The sequence below is a fragment of the Octopus sinensis genome, linkage group LG1 (genome assembly GCF_006345805.1).
Source record: "Octopus sinensis linkage group LG1, ASM634580v1, whole genome shotgun sequence".
Classification (NCBI taxonomy): Eukaryota; Metazoa; Mollusca; class Cephalopoda; order Octopoda; family Octopodidae; genus Octopus; species Octopus sinensis.
In genome coordinates this window covers 72526787-72539286 of record NC_042997.1, presented here as the reverse complement: position 1 = coordinate 72539286, position 12500 = coordinate 72526787, and the positions used below count along the sequence as shown (strand labels likewise).

General features: G+C 36.5%; 1 protein-coding gene across 1 annotated transcript in view; it reads right to left on the bottom strand.

The window, feature by feature from the left end:
• Positions 1–12500, bottom strand: part of LOC115212915 (neurofilament heavy polypeptide-like) — a 143419-nt gene that overhangs the window by 103158 nt on the left and 27761 nt on the right. Inside the window, exons 15-20 of the mRNA XM_036500402.1 lie at positions 11173–11250; positions 9091–9207; positions 7031–7108; positions 6733–6810; positions 5376–5453; positions 5177–5254 (exon numbers count right to left, since the gene is read on the bottom strand). Coding sequence (XP_036356295.1) covers positions 5177–5254; positions 5376–5453; positions 6733–6810; positions 7031–7108; positions 9091–9207; positions 11173–11250 — 507 coding nt within the window. The remainder of the gene's footprint in view (positions 1–5176; positions 5255–5375; positions 5454–6732; positions 6811–7030; positions 7109–9090; positions 9208–11172; positions 11251–12500) is intronic.

The following is a 12500-nucleotide window of genomic DNA, read 5'->3' as shown; positions in this document are numbered from 1 at the left end:
AATTTGAATATATAGAAGGAATTATTAAAAAGTTCAGTGGGATATTGGTATTGTATCTGTATATTCAAACACGCACAGAATATTATGAGTTCAAAAAGGTTTACATTATAATATAATACATTATAAATTTTATATATATATATATATATATATATATATATATATATATATATATATTATATATATATATATATATACATGGTGTCCCAAAACAATGTATACACACTTTAGCAGCTGATAACTCAATTGATATTTTTCTTTCCAGATGAAACCTATAGGATTTAATGATGGCAGTCAGACTAAGCTTTGAACAAAGAAAATTCATTCTAAAATGATACTGGAGGTGTGAAAATGCAGTTGAAGTGCAAAAACAGTTGGGGAGGGAGTTTCAAACAGATCCACCAATGCAACTCCCTATCACTTGAATTAGAGATAAGTTTGAAGCTGATGGAACTGTTCAGAATGTCCACGATAAGCATTCCAGAAGACCCCGAACATCAACAACCCCAACAAAGCAAGGAGTACTGGAAATGAATCACCAAAGTCCAAGAAAATCTGTGCGGCAAAGCGAGTCATGAGGTAGGTATTCCAAAATCATCTGTCCAATGCATTTTGAAGCATTGTCAATGGAAAAGTTACATTCCAAGATTAGTCCATGCTATTAATGATGATGATCCAGACGAAAGAGTGCAGCATTGCGAGCGGTACTTGGAACGATGTGTAGAAGCTGCACACTTTCCAACAAAGATTGTGTGGAGTGATGAAGCCACATTCAAATTAAATGGTTCAATTAACTGCCACAATTGCACCTACTGGGGTCCTGAGAATCTGCATGTTATGGTGAAACGCCATGTTAATTTGATATTTGTGTGGTGTTGTTTATCATCAAGAGGATTAATTGGACCATTCTTTTGTTGTGCTACTGTGACTGGTCCCGTTTACTTGAACTTATTGCAACAGTCTGTTATGCCAAGCATTAGAGAAGACTTTGAAGATGAGGAGTTTTATTTTCAGCAAGATGGGGCACCCCCACACTACCATTGCTATGTTAGATCCTTCCTTGATGAGATCTTGCTAAACAGGTGGATTGGATGAAGAGGTATGGTTGAATTCACCAGACCTCACGCCACAAGACTTTTTTTATGGGGATACCTTAAAGACAAATTCTACGCTATGAAACCTACAAGTCGCTGATTTGAGAGCAGCCATTGGACGAGAGTGCACACAAATACCAAACAAATTCTTTTGTGATATTTGTGATTCCATTCCTTTGCGTTGCCAGCAGTGCCTAGACCAGACCGGACATCAGTTTGAAAACAGGCATTGACAAAACAATAAAATAATGTCTGTAGATTCTATTAAATTTTGAAAATGAAGTGTCTTTTAATAAACAACTACTTTACAATTGTTTAAAGTGTGCATACATTTTTTGGGACACCCTGTATATATATATAATTCATAAATGAGGGCAAAGGAAAAAAATTCTAATGCCAAATATGCCGAAAAATTGGACATATTGTCCATTAACCATATAATTTTTTCACAATACGCACGCTACTCGAAAAACAAAGAAGAACAAACAAGAAAAATCAATAATACGAGGACGTGGTACACTATACTATATTATCAGACAATCAGGAGAGGAAGAAAACAGGATTTAACGTTTCGAGGAAAGCTCTTCTTCAGAAAAAGAGTAAATTCCAAAGGAAGAGGAGAGGGAGGAAGAAAATTGCCAACGATACACACGTCGTTACATTTTGAAATATATATATAGACAAACACATATGTATATGTGCATGTATGCATGTATGTATGTATGTATGTATGTATGTATATGTATATATGTGTGTGTGTAATTGATTTGTTTAATTAAAAAGAGAAGTCAAATCGATGTTATGTATGTTTCCCTAAACGCATATACATGTACACATATGGAAACTTTACAACATAAAAACTTAGTATTATAAAAACATTATACTCAAGGAGCTCCAAAAAGAATATAAATTAGAACCCAGCCCTACTTTAAGGAACATTTACAAAGAATACCGGAAATTAGAGTGTTGACTCGGACTGGAGGATCCTATTCAGCCTACAACACCTAAACCTCCAAAAATTAATATGAAAGAGCACAAACCGAATCTTGTTAGTAAAGCCTCGTGGTGATTGATTTGTTTGCCTAGATCGGATACGGGTATGTTGAGCAAGTTAATTTTCGATAGATTTGTTCCTCAACTTACTTTTAATGTTGAGTTAGTCGTATGGTCAAGTACTTCTGAAGTTATAGATTGCTTTAAACAAATTGCATAAGAGAGATTATAAATTCGTTCAGGCAGCTATTATCGACAGCTGCTATTCAGCATAAACCCTTTTAGATAAATCATTAGTCTTTGCTACTAAGAAATCGAAATTAACAAGGAGAAATAGCGATATAATTCTTACTGCTAGTAGAACACGTACCAACTTCAACGAAATATTTTGGAGTAAGAAGGATAGGTTAAATAATATTGATGTGACTGTGGGTTGGAGCGATTCCGTGCTGGTTAGGGACTCACAGGTATTTATAGTTTGAGTAGATTAAAAAATTATTTTCTGGAAATTGCAGCCGGTCTATATAGGGACGAGCACTATTCCTTTTTCTGGAACTGTAGCAATGTGGAAATTAAAAGAATTGACAAAAGACTCAGAATTTTATTTTATATTGGTTTATCCACAACCATTATGAAGGAGCGTAAAATGGTCAATTTTCTTGATGTTACGCTGGAACTTAATTCGGCTTTATACAAACCGGACGAAAACCTCAAATACATGACCAGATATTCTAATCATATACGGGCTGTGATCAATATAGTTAATAATGTTCCCTTCAGAATTTTTTTATTATTGGTTAATGAAGACATTTTTAATAAAAATGCAAACTACTGTAATAGTGCTGTTCGGAAACTATTTAATATTGACAACTCTAAATATAGTGAATCGTACTCTGCTAAAAATAATTTTATAAATCTAGAGTCAAGTTTGAAAGCAGTAATAGTTAAGACATCTTGGCTGTGCATAATATGAATAATAATACTAAATATTTGGTGACAGTCAGGTATCACGCTAATTTTCATTAGCGGTATAGGAAAAAGTCAACCAATATTAAATGCGGGCAATTCATGCCGTCACGTATGTTGTAATTCTGTTGTGAGTGGAAATCAGCCTACTCCTGTGGGTATCAGCTCTGAAGCCGGGAGTCATAATAATACCAATGATTCCAGAAGATTCAATAATAGTGTGGAATATTTAGCAAAGATATGATCTGGTATAAACTATCTTATGTTGTGAATATTAAATCTAGATTACCGAATATATTTGTTACGGCCTTCGAAAAGAACTTTCCTCCTTCAATTAGATATAGGAATATATTTAAACGATACGCGATTAAGTGTTCATATCCTAGTACCCCGAATGTTGCTGATCGCATAGCTGCTATAAATAATAGAACATTGGAGAATTTATTTACGAATAGTGTAGGTAACCATAATATTTCCATTTGTACTTTGAAATCTAACCTAGTAAATTCGAGCTTGACCAGTACATGTAAGAATGTAGATTGCGATAATTCTAATTGTTCGTGTTCTATTAGCTCATCCAATCACCATTTACCAATTAGAATATATTATGACTTCATTTACGATAATGATGAATTTGGGCGCGGTAATAGTATGAACAACTCCTTCGGGACTACTAGTATTGTCAATTGTCATAATGACGAAGCTATTGGCTCCATATGTAATAACTCTAATTTCCCTAAGGACATCAATAGAGATTGTGGCAACAATCCTGGTTACAATAGAAACACAATGAATGGCGGAACTAATTGCAGTAACATTAACTTAAATAGTAATAACTAATATTAACAATGACACTAGCCTTAGGAACAACGCTTCTGCAAGGAGCTCGAATACGTGTAACTGTAGAAGACCTGCCGAACGACTATCCCTTTGAAAATAAGTGTCTTATTTATGATGTAGTTTACAATTGTTCGGTCCTGAAGCTAGGACATTATATAATTATATCGATGCGACTTCAAACAGTTTTAATGTTAGGTAACGTAATCATTTGCATAGTTTTAGAACAGAGAGTAAAGCTAACTATACATCACTGTCTACCGAGTGCACATTGCATCAATAATCAGCTGGAAGAGGCTCTTCCTGGGGTTAAAATTGGTAGTAACGTCGAACAGCCATATTGATGTGGCGATGCGATAAACATTACTTATATATATTTATATATATGAATATATATATATATATATATATATATATATATATATATATATATATATATATATATATATATATATAGACAATAATATTTACAGACAAAACAGAGACATTGTAAGCTACGGAGAGAAAGCAACAATGAATGTCTATGAGTACAAAAATAACTATAATAATATATCATAATAATATATGTTCTCCGATTTAAAATGACATTTATATATAAACAATTTGGCTGAAAAGTGATGAGCTAACCCTAGCCCAAATCGAACCCACTTATCAACGCTTGCGTGGCTACACGCACATCCGATTGGACCAAACGTTCACCCATCAATTTCAGCCAAATTTTACGTATATATACATATATATGTACATATGCACGTCCTGTGTATGGCCTTAAATTCCGACCAGTAGTGAGGTTCCAGTTCGGGAGTTCTGGAATTATGGGGAACGTGGAGTGAACACTTGATTTTCATTACTCTTAGGCTCGTTCTCAACCAGAATGGTAATACCCGTAAGGATCTCATCTATGGGTTAGATAGATTTTTGTAAAGTTAGGTTGAGCTCCTTAGCTACGTTGAAAGTAGCCAATTTAAAATGAAAACTCCAAAATTAATATACTCGTATAACATGACCTAAGCCAGCGCGGAAGTGCATGGTTCATGAAATTAACACGAGACATGTCCAATAACTTAAATTCATAGTGTAGAGAAAATTATCGCAAATCAGTGCGCATTGTGCCGTAGACGGAGATAATGGGAAATGACGACGATGAAGATGATGATGATGATGATGATGATGATGATGATGACGACGACGACGACGATGGTACACACACGTGCACGCGCACACAAATGCACATACATGCTTACATACATGCATACGTGCTCTCGCACACATACGCACATCATTACCTGGTGTCTCTGGTTCTAAATTCTCCGTCTCTTCACCTCCAGAGTCTAATTCCTCTGGTGTCGAATTCTCCTCGAATTCTAGAGAAATGGAATGGAGAAGGGCCGTTAATCAAAGATGTAATATTAAATATTTAAAGATATATGTATGTGTGTATGTGTGTGTGTATTTATTATGTATGTACGTGTATATAATTCATACCTGGTGTCTCTAGTTCTAGATTCTCCTTCTCTTCGACTACAGACTCTAACTCTTCGGGCATTGTATTCTCCTCGAATTCTAGAGAAATGGAAAGGAGGAAACCTCTTATATAAAATTTTTCATGTCAAACATTTAAAGTTTTTAATGGTATTTGCGTCGCAATAAAAGCACAATTCACAGTCAAACAAAGCATTTGGCATACCGATTTAAAATATCCGTCAACCATTGCACATATTTAGGCATAAATACTAACCAGTCAACATACATGCATATTTTAGACATGCGTATGTGCGCGTAGATTCAGGGGCGAGTAAGATGTCATCTGCAATCTACACACCCATAGACTTCAACTCTAAGAAGTGTTTCATCTCTTTAGGCTTCCTTATTAGGAAATACTGATGGGAGATAACTTTTGGTAGATCTTAAAGCCGTAGCTTTATCTTAGAACAAACAATATCAGTGACTAACTTGTGCTCGCAAACCACCCGGTCAGATCTAATATAGCAGTTGTAACGCTAGTTCAGCTTCATTATCTTCCTTGGGTTGTCTTCCTTCAGTATCTCCAACAAATGAAGGCCAAAGATCTGGAAACGCCTCTAGCAGCAGATGAGATATTTTCGCAACCTTTACCATAAATGAGAATGTTTAATCCCATGATAAATGCAACGATTATGCCTTTAGATAATAAAATGTCATAAACATGTTTGAGCTAATCTAATGTTTGTACAAATATGCGTGTGTATTTGTATGCGAGTGCGAGGGTGCATACGTGCATCTGCCTGTGTATGTGTGTGTATGTATACATGCATATCTCTACATGTATATGTATGTATGTATGTATGTATGTATGTATGTATGTATTATGTAGGCAGGGAGGGAGGAAGAGAGGGAAGGAGGGAGGGAGGTATGCCCGTTTTCTTTTTAATTCAAAATAAACTTTGACTGGCCACCTGCTTGGAAGAAAGGAAAGCATCTTGTTTTAACCAGCATCCTTTAAATCCTAGGAATGTCTTTTTTATGGTTCCAGATATCGCGATCCTCTGTAGCATATGAATTAAGGATTTGCATTCTATCCCTAAGGTTCCAAGTTCCAGACGGATTGGCATGTATCTTGATGCTTCAATAATAATACATATGAAGCTGGAAGTGTAGCTTGAGTACTGACTTTCAAACTCCTTATCAATGGCCCATAGATGTCCTCTTTCTCTTGTATTTTTCTAACCGCATTGATATCAAGAGGGCAGCTGACTTTCACAGTAGACTCATATATATGTCTGTGTGAGTGTGTGTGGACATGTGTTCGTTTGCATCTGTGAATGTGCGTGGATATGTGTGCGCGTGTGTGTATAATTCATACCTGCTGTCTCCAGTTCTACATCCTCCGAGTCTTCGGTCTCAGGCTCTAACTCCTCTGGTATCATATCCTCCTCGAATTCTAGAGAAATGGAAAGGCGGAAAACTTTTACATAAAATTTTAATATTGAATATTTAAAGTTTTTTTTATCCTATTTGAGACTGTATACAGCATACATTCACAATCATACAAAACACCTAACATACAGATTTATGTGTGTACGAGTGTGTATGTGTGTGTGTCTGCGTGCATGCATATATGTAGTTGTATAAGTGTGCATGTATGTATGTGTAATTCATACCTGGCGTCTCCAGTTCTAAGTTTTTTTTCTCGTCAGCCTCAGATTCAAACTCTTCTGATGTCGTATCCTCCTCGAATTCTAGAGAAATGGAAAAGTTGAAACACTTCATATATTGTGATATTTACTGTTTTCTATGCTATTTTAGTATTTATGACTAAATACAAAAATCATTCTCAATCATAGAAAGCATTTCGCATATGAATTTACAAATCTCCTCTACCCGTGAAAATATGAGAACATTTATGAACAAGTACTTTGAAATCTTCTGCCTTTTAACCAGATAAAATCGCCTTATATTTACAAATATATATTGCAACACTTTGTTGAATTAGTGAATACTTCATTTGTGGTGTTAAGTTTCAAGATTTTATCACAAAGTGATCAAGTAATATACACCTTACAAATGCAAACCGAAAGCAGATCAATAAAATAATAAAGACTTTACTGAAAGTGAAATTCATAGAAGAAAGATGGTGTTCGAGGCTTTTCACCGCGAAGGTATTTTACTCTCTTTCACACAGCAATTGAAGTGCAGAACGAGCTGTTCAGTCTGCTCTTACTCTCTGCACATTAACATCCTTGTTATTATGCCATCTTTTCCAGTAGCTTTGTGTCCATTCATCATCTTGAAGGTTTTATTGTTTTGTTTTAATAACTGGAGACACTAGGTATGAATTATGCAGACACGCACAAACATATGCACACACACTCACAGATGGAAATGCACACATCGATGATGTAACGGAATACTTCTTAGGGAGCACAGTGAATATATACGAAGACATGGATGCTGAAATCCTGAAGAGAGTAAGGGCATATATACGTACATGCTGAATAAGCTAACTTAAATAAAGGTGTGTATGTATGTATGTATGTACGTATGTATGTATGTATGTATGTATGTATGTATGCATGCATGCATGTATGTATGTATGTATGTGTATGTATGTATGTAGTATGTATGTATGTATGTATGTAGTATGTATGTATGTATGCATGCATGCATGTATGTATGTATGTATGTATGTATGTATGTATGTATGTATGTATGTATGTAAGTAGGTAGGTAGGTAGGTAGGTAGGTAGGTAGGTAGGTAGGTAGGAACGTTCCCTTTCTCTTTTTAATTCATAATAAATTTTGACCGGCCACCTACTTGCCAGCAAGGTTGTAAAAGAAAGCATCTTGTTTTAACCTTTGAATCTTTAGAAGGTCTTGCAAATTTTTATGGTCCCAAATATCGTTATCATCTGTTCCGCATGAATTAAGCATTTTCCTTCTCACCCAAAGATTCTAAGTTCAGCCATAATTTGCTCCAGATGAATTGGTATGTGTCTTTATGCTCCAATAATAATAGATATGAAGCTGAAAGTGTAGCTTGGGTACTATATTTTTAAACTCCTTATTAATGGTCTATATGTATCCTCTTTCTCTTGTGTCCCCCCCCCCACACACACACACACATTGGTATCAAGAAGGCAGTTGACTTCCACAACAGATCATATTATTTCCTTGTAGTCCCACACAACAATATCTGGCTGGTCGTGTTTTAACCTGATGGCTATTTTAACTTTTAAGTTCCACCAATATTCTTTTGACCCATCGGTCTTAATATGGTCGACTTCGTCTGTAGGTGTTTTTTCTTTTCCATTCTTCTCTTTTTAATATCCTGTTCCAGACTGTTCTGACCACCGCATCATGCTTGGTTGGAAGATTATATCTGGAAGACACTCTCTGATAGTTGGCAATAATATAATTGATGACTTTAATCTTGGTCTTGCACAAGGTATTCTAGGTAATGTGTAAGCTGAGAGTTCTGATGACCATATTCTCTTAACTCTTCTGAGGTACTCTCCTTATTTATGGGTCCATCGTATCTGAGATTTTCATCCTGTCCAAGACACCTATAATTGTCGATTGCCTGTAGATTTTGTATTGTCAAGATTGTATTGGATGGATGGATGAATGGATGGATGGATGGATGGATGGATGGAAGGATGGATGGATGGATGGATGGATGGATGGATGGATGGATGGATGGATGGATGGATGTAGTTCATACCTGGTGTCTCCGGCTCCAAATTCTGTGACTCCTCGGCCTCTAAATTCTCCGATTCCTCGGCCTCTAAATTCTCCGTTTCTTCCTCGGCCTCCAAATTCTCTGTTTCCTCCTCGAATTCTAGAGGAATAGAATAGAGGAAAGCTATAAGTCGAATTTATATTAAATATAGGTTTTTTATGCTATTCACACTCATACAAGGCATTAGACGTATAGGTCAGTAGAATAATAAAAACTTGACAATTCATACACTTTTTGTTGATGGTATCCGAAATCAAGCGATGCAGTTTTACGCTTTAACAATTAAACCACCTGCTTCTTCTCAGCTGTAGAAAACTACATATACGTATGTAATCAACCATTACACATATCTATGCATAATATTTACCAGGCTATATACATGCATGCTTTTAAACGCTTATACATGTTTGTATATGTGTGTTTAACTGTGAGCCCATGGATGTGTGCGGTGTGTGTGTGTGTGCGCGCGCGCGTGCGTGCGTGCGTCTGTGTATGTGTGTGTTCGTGCGTGCGTGCCTGTGTGTGTGTGTGTGTGTGGTATTGGTACTGTGTACGATGTCATCAGCGAAGCGGATATGTGTTAGTTGCTCACCGTTCATCTTCGAAAACCTGTCCAGTCAATGTCTCTGATGACCATTTCTTGACATAGTCTGTAGAGATTTGGCGAGATGGTACTCCTTGTTTGATGCTCTTTCCAATTAGGACTCTTACTGCTTACGATAGCATCTCTACACAAGAGTTCGTATCCCTGAGAAATTTGCTGAATAGCGACTCCACATCTTGCATGTCCAACATGTCAGTATTGCGTTCATCTCGACGCTGTCGTCGACAAAAGCGATGAATAGAAACAGTTTGTATCCTTTCGATCATTCTATAATCTTCGTTAGAGTGAATATGATTGTAGTTCTTATAGAAATCTGCTTGCTCCCTCAGCTACTGGTCATTGAAGTGTTTCGATTATCTGGTGATTATAATCTTAATAGACGGCCTATTAAGGTGACACATGAAGCATAAGAGGTGGTAGATTCTTAAAGATTCTTTATCACCCCTTATATAAAGCAATGTAGTATTTTATTCTGTTCAGAGTTAGGGTATTTTATCCTCTTACAGATGATACCGGGTATGTTTGAAGTACGTTGCTTCTAGTATGGCATCATACCCAGACTGTTGTAGTCGTTCTTGCTATAATATTTCGCGTTCTACTCAGGTGGAAGCAATAGACAGCCCATCAGTACAAAGAGACCTCTAAGCTCCGCCAATCAATTTCATGAGTAGTGGAGAAATTCGAGGCCACGACTGCAAGAACACTAAGCGCGTTGCTTCTCCCTGAAGATGAGACAAGATGAAGTAATCCTTCCACTCGTTTGCCGTCTCCAATATCTTGTCAACACCAAATAGCCTTAAAATATAACATTAAGAGGAAGACTCATGCTGCAAGAAGTGTGGAGCAACTCATTGCCCTGTGACAGAGGAGGAGGGTCGAAAATGTAGAGACGGGAAAATTTGTAAAGCTAACAAACAGCTGCCACTATCAGGTTATTAAGGGAAGCTGATACCTAAGTGAAAAACAATAGGTGACCAACTTTCTATTTTGCTTCCAAGACTAGAATGCACGCGTCCCTGAAAGGTAAACTCATCTTCAGGGAGAAATTAGTGATAACATCCCTCCGACCACCCATGGCAGATTATGAAGCCGTACTTACAGATTTATAGTTGGATATCTTAGAATAGTTAACAATAGTAATTGACTTGAGCTCTTAGGCTATCCGGTCACAACAAATATAGTAGGTTTTATAATCTGCCCAGGAACATCTCTCTTTGGTATCTCTTACCGGGGAAGGCTACAAATCCAGAAAAGCGTCTTGAAGTCCAATAGGAGACAAAGCAGTTAAGATGTTTTCACACCTTTTACCATAAGCGAGGATGTTTTTTTCCATGGTAAAATGCAGTGTTCTGCCTTTAGAAGTTAAAATATACGTGTGAGTACATGAGAGTGCGCGTGTGTATGTATGGGTGCATATATGCACATATGTGTGTCTGTATATATGTATATGTAATTTATACCTGGCGTCTCCAGTTCTAAATCCTCCGTCTCCACGATCTCAGTCTCTAAATCCTCTGGTATCGTACCTTCTTCGAATTCTAGAAGAATGGAATGAAGACGTTTATATACAATATTAATGTTAAATATTTAAAGATTTAAAAAGATTTTGCCTGAAGCAATGGGAGAAGGTCGTTACGTGACGACAGAAAAGCTGCTTTCACAAATTTCCAAATAGACAGACATGAAGTGTTAAAAAGCTAACAAACAGCAGCCGCCCCAGAAGTGTTTCATGTTCAGAAAGAAAGACGACACCTGAGTCAAAATCAATAGATGATCTGCGCTCTATTTTGCATCCAACCTCAGACTGGAAGATGAAAGTCGACTTGAAATGGTGACTCGTATTCCGAAATGGTTTAATATTAATAACATTCCAACTAGACATGTTTTTGCTCTCTCATGGTTGAGCTTACAACGATCATCGTATTTGAACTTACCTGGGTAGACAGTATATTTCTCGAAAATCTCTGCATGGGGCAAAACATCTCCAATTTTAACTTCACCTATGCATATAGGGCCTTGTATGCATGTCTCTCCATGTGCGCGCGTGTGCGTCAGTCTTTGTACATGCATATATGTATGTATATACGCGTATATGTATGTATAAGTAATTCATACCCTGTGCCCCCAGCTCTAAATTCTCCATCTCTTCGGTCTCAGATTCTAACTCCTTTAGTATCGTATTCTCATCCAATTCCAGAGAAATGGAAAGGAAGAAATTTTTTCATACATATCAATATCAGATGTTTAAAGTTTTCTAAGTTATCTGACACTCTGTACAAAACTATTGACAATAATAGAATTTGACAAACGGATTTTAAAATCTCTAATGAGTGTGAAACTATAAGAATATTTATGAACAAGTACTTTGAAATCTTCAGCATTTTTACTAGATAAAATCATATATTTACAAAAAATTATTGCAACACTTGGATGTATAAGAGAATACTTCAGTGCCGTTCTTAAGAATCGAGATTTTATTGCAAACAATATGATCACGTTACATATAGGAGAGGGCGCTGAAAATTTCTTGGCTTTGGATAGAAGAAAATGCAGGAGAATCAGTTAATTATGACTTTATTCAACATATTCTCCTCTCAGATCCATACATTTATTGCAGTGGTCCTTCAGTTATTCTAAGCCCTGTAAAAGAACTCGGAAGGTTGGGCTTCTAACAAGGCCTTTCGTGATACCTCTAAAGCCAAGGACTTTTCAGCGCCCACTTATAAGCACATCAAAGAATGACAAAGACTTTACTGAGAAACAAATTCATAAACATCTCATTGACGGT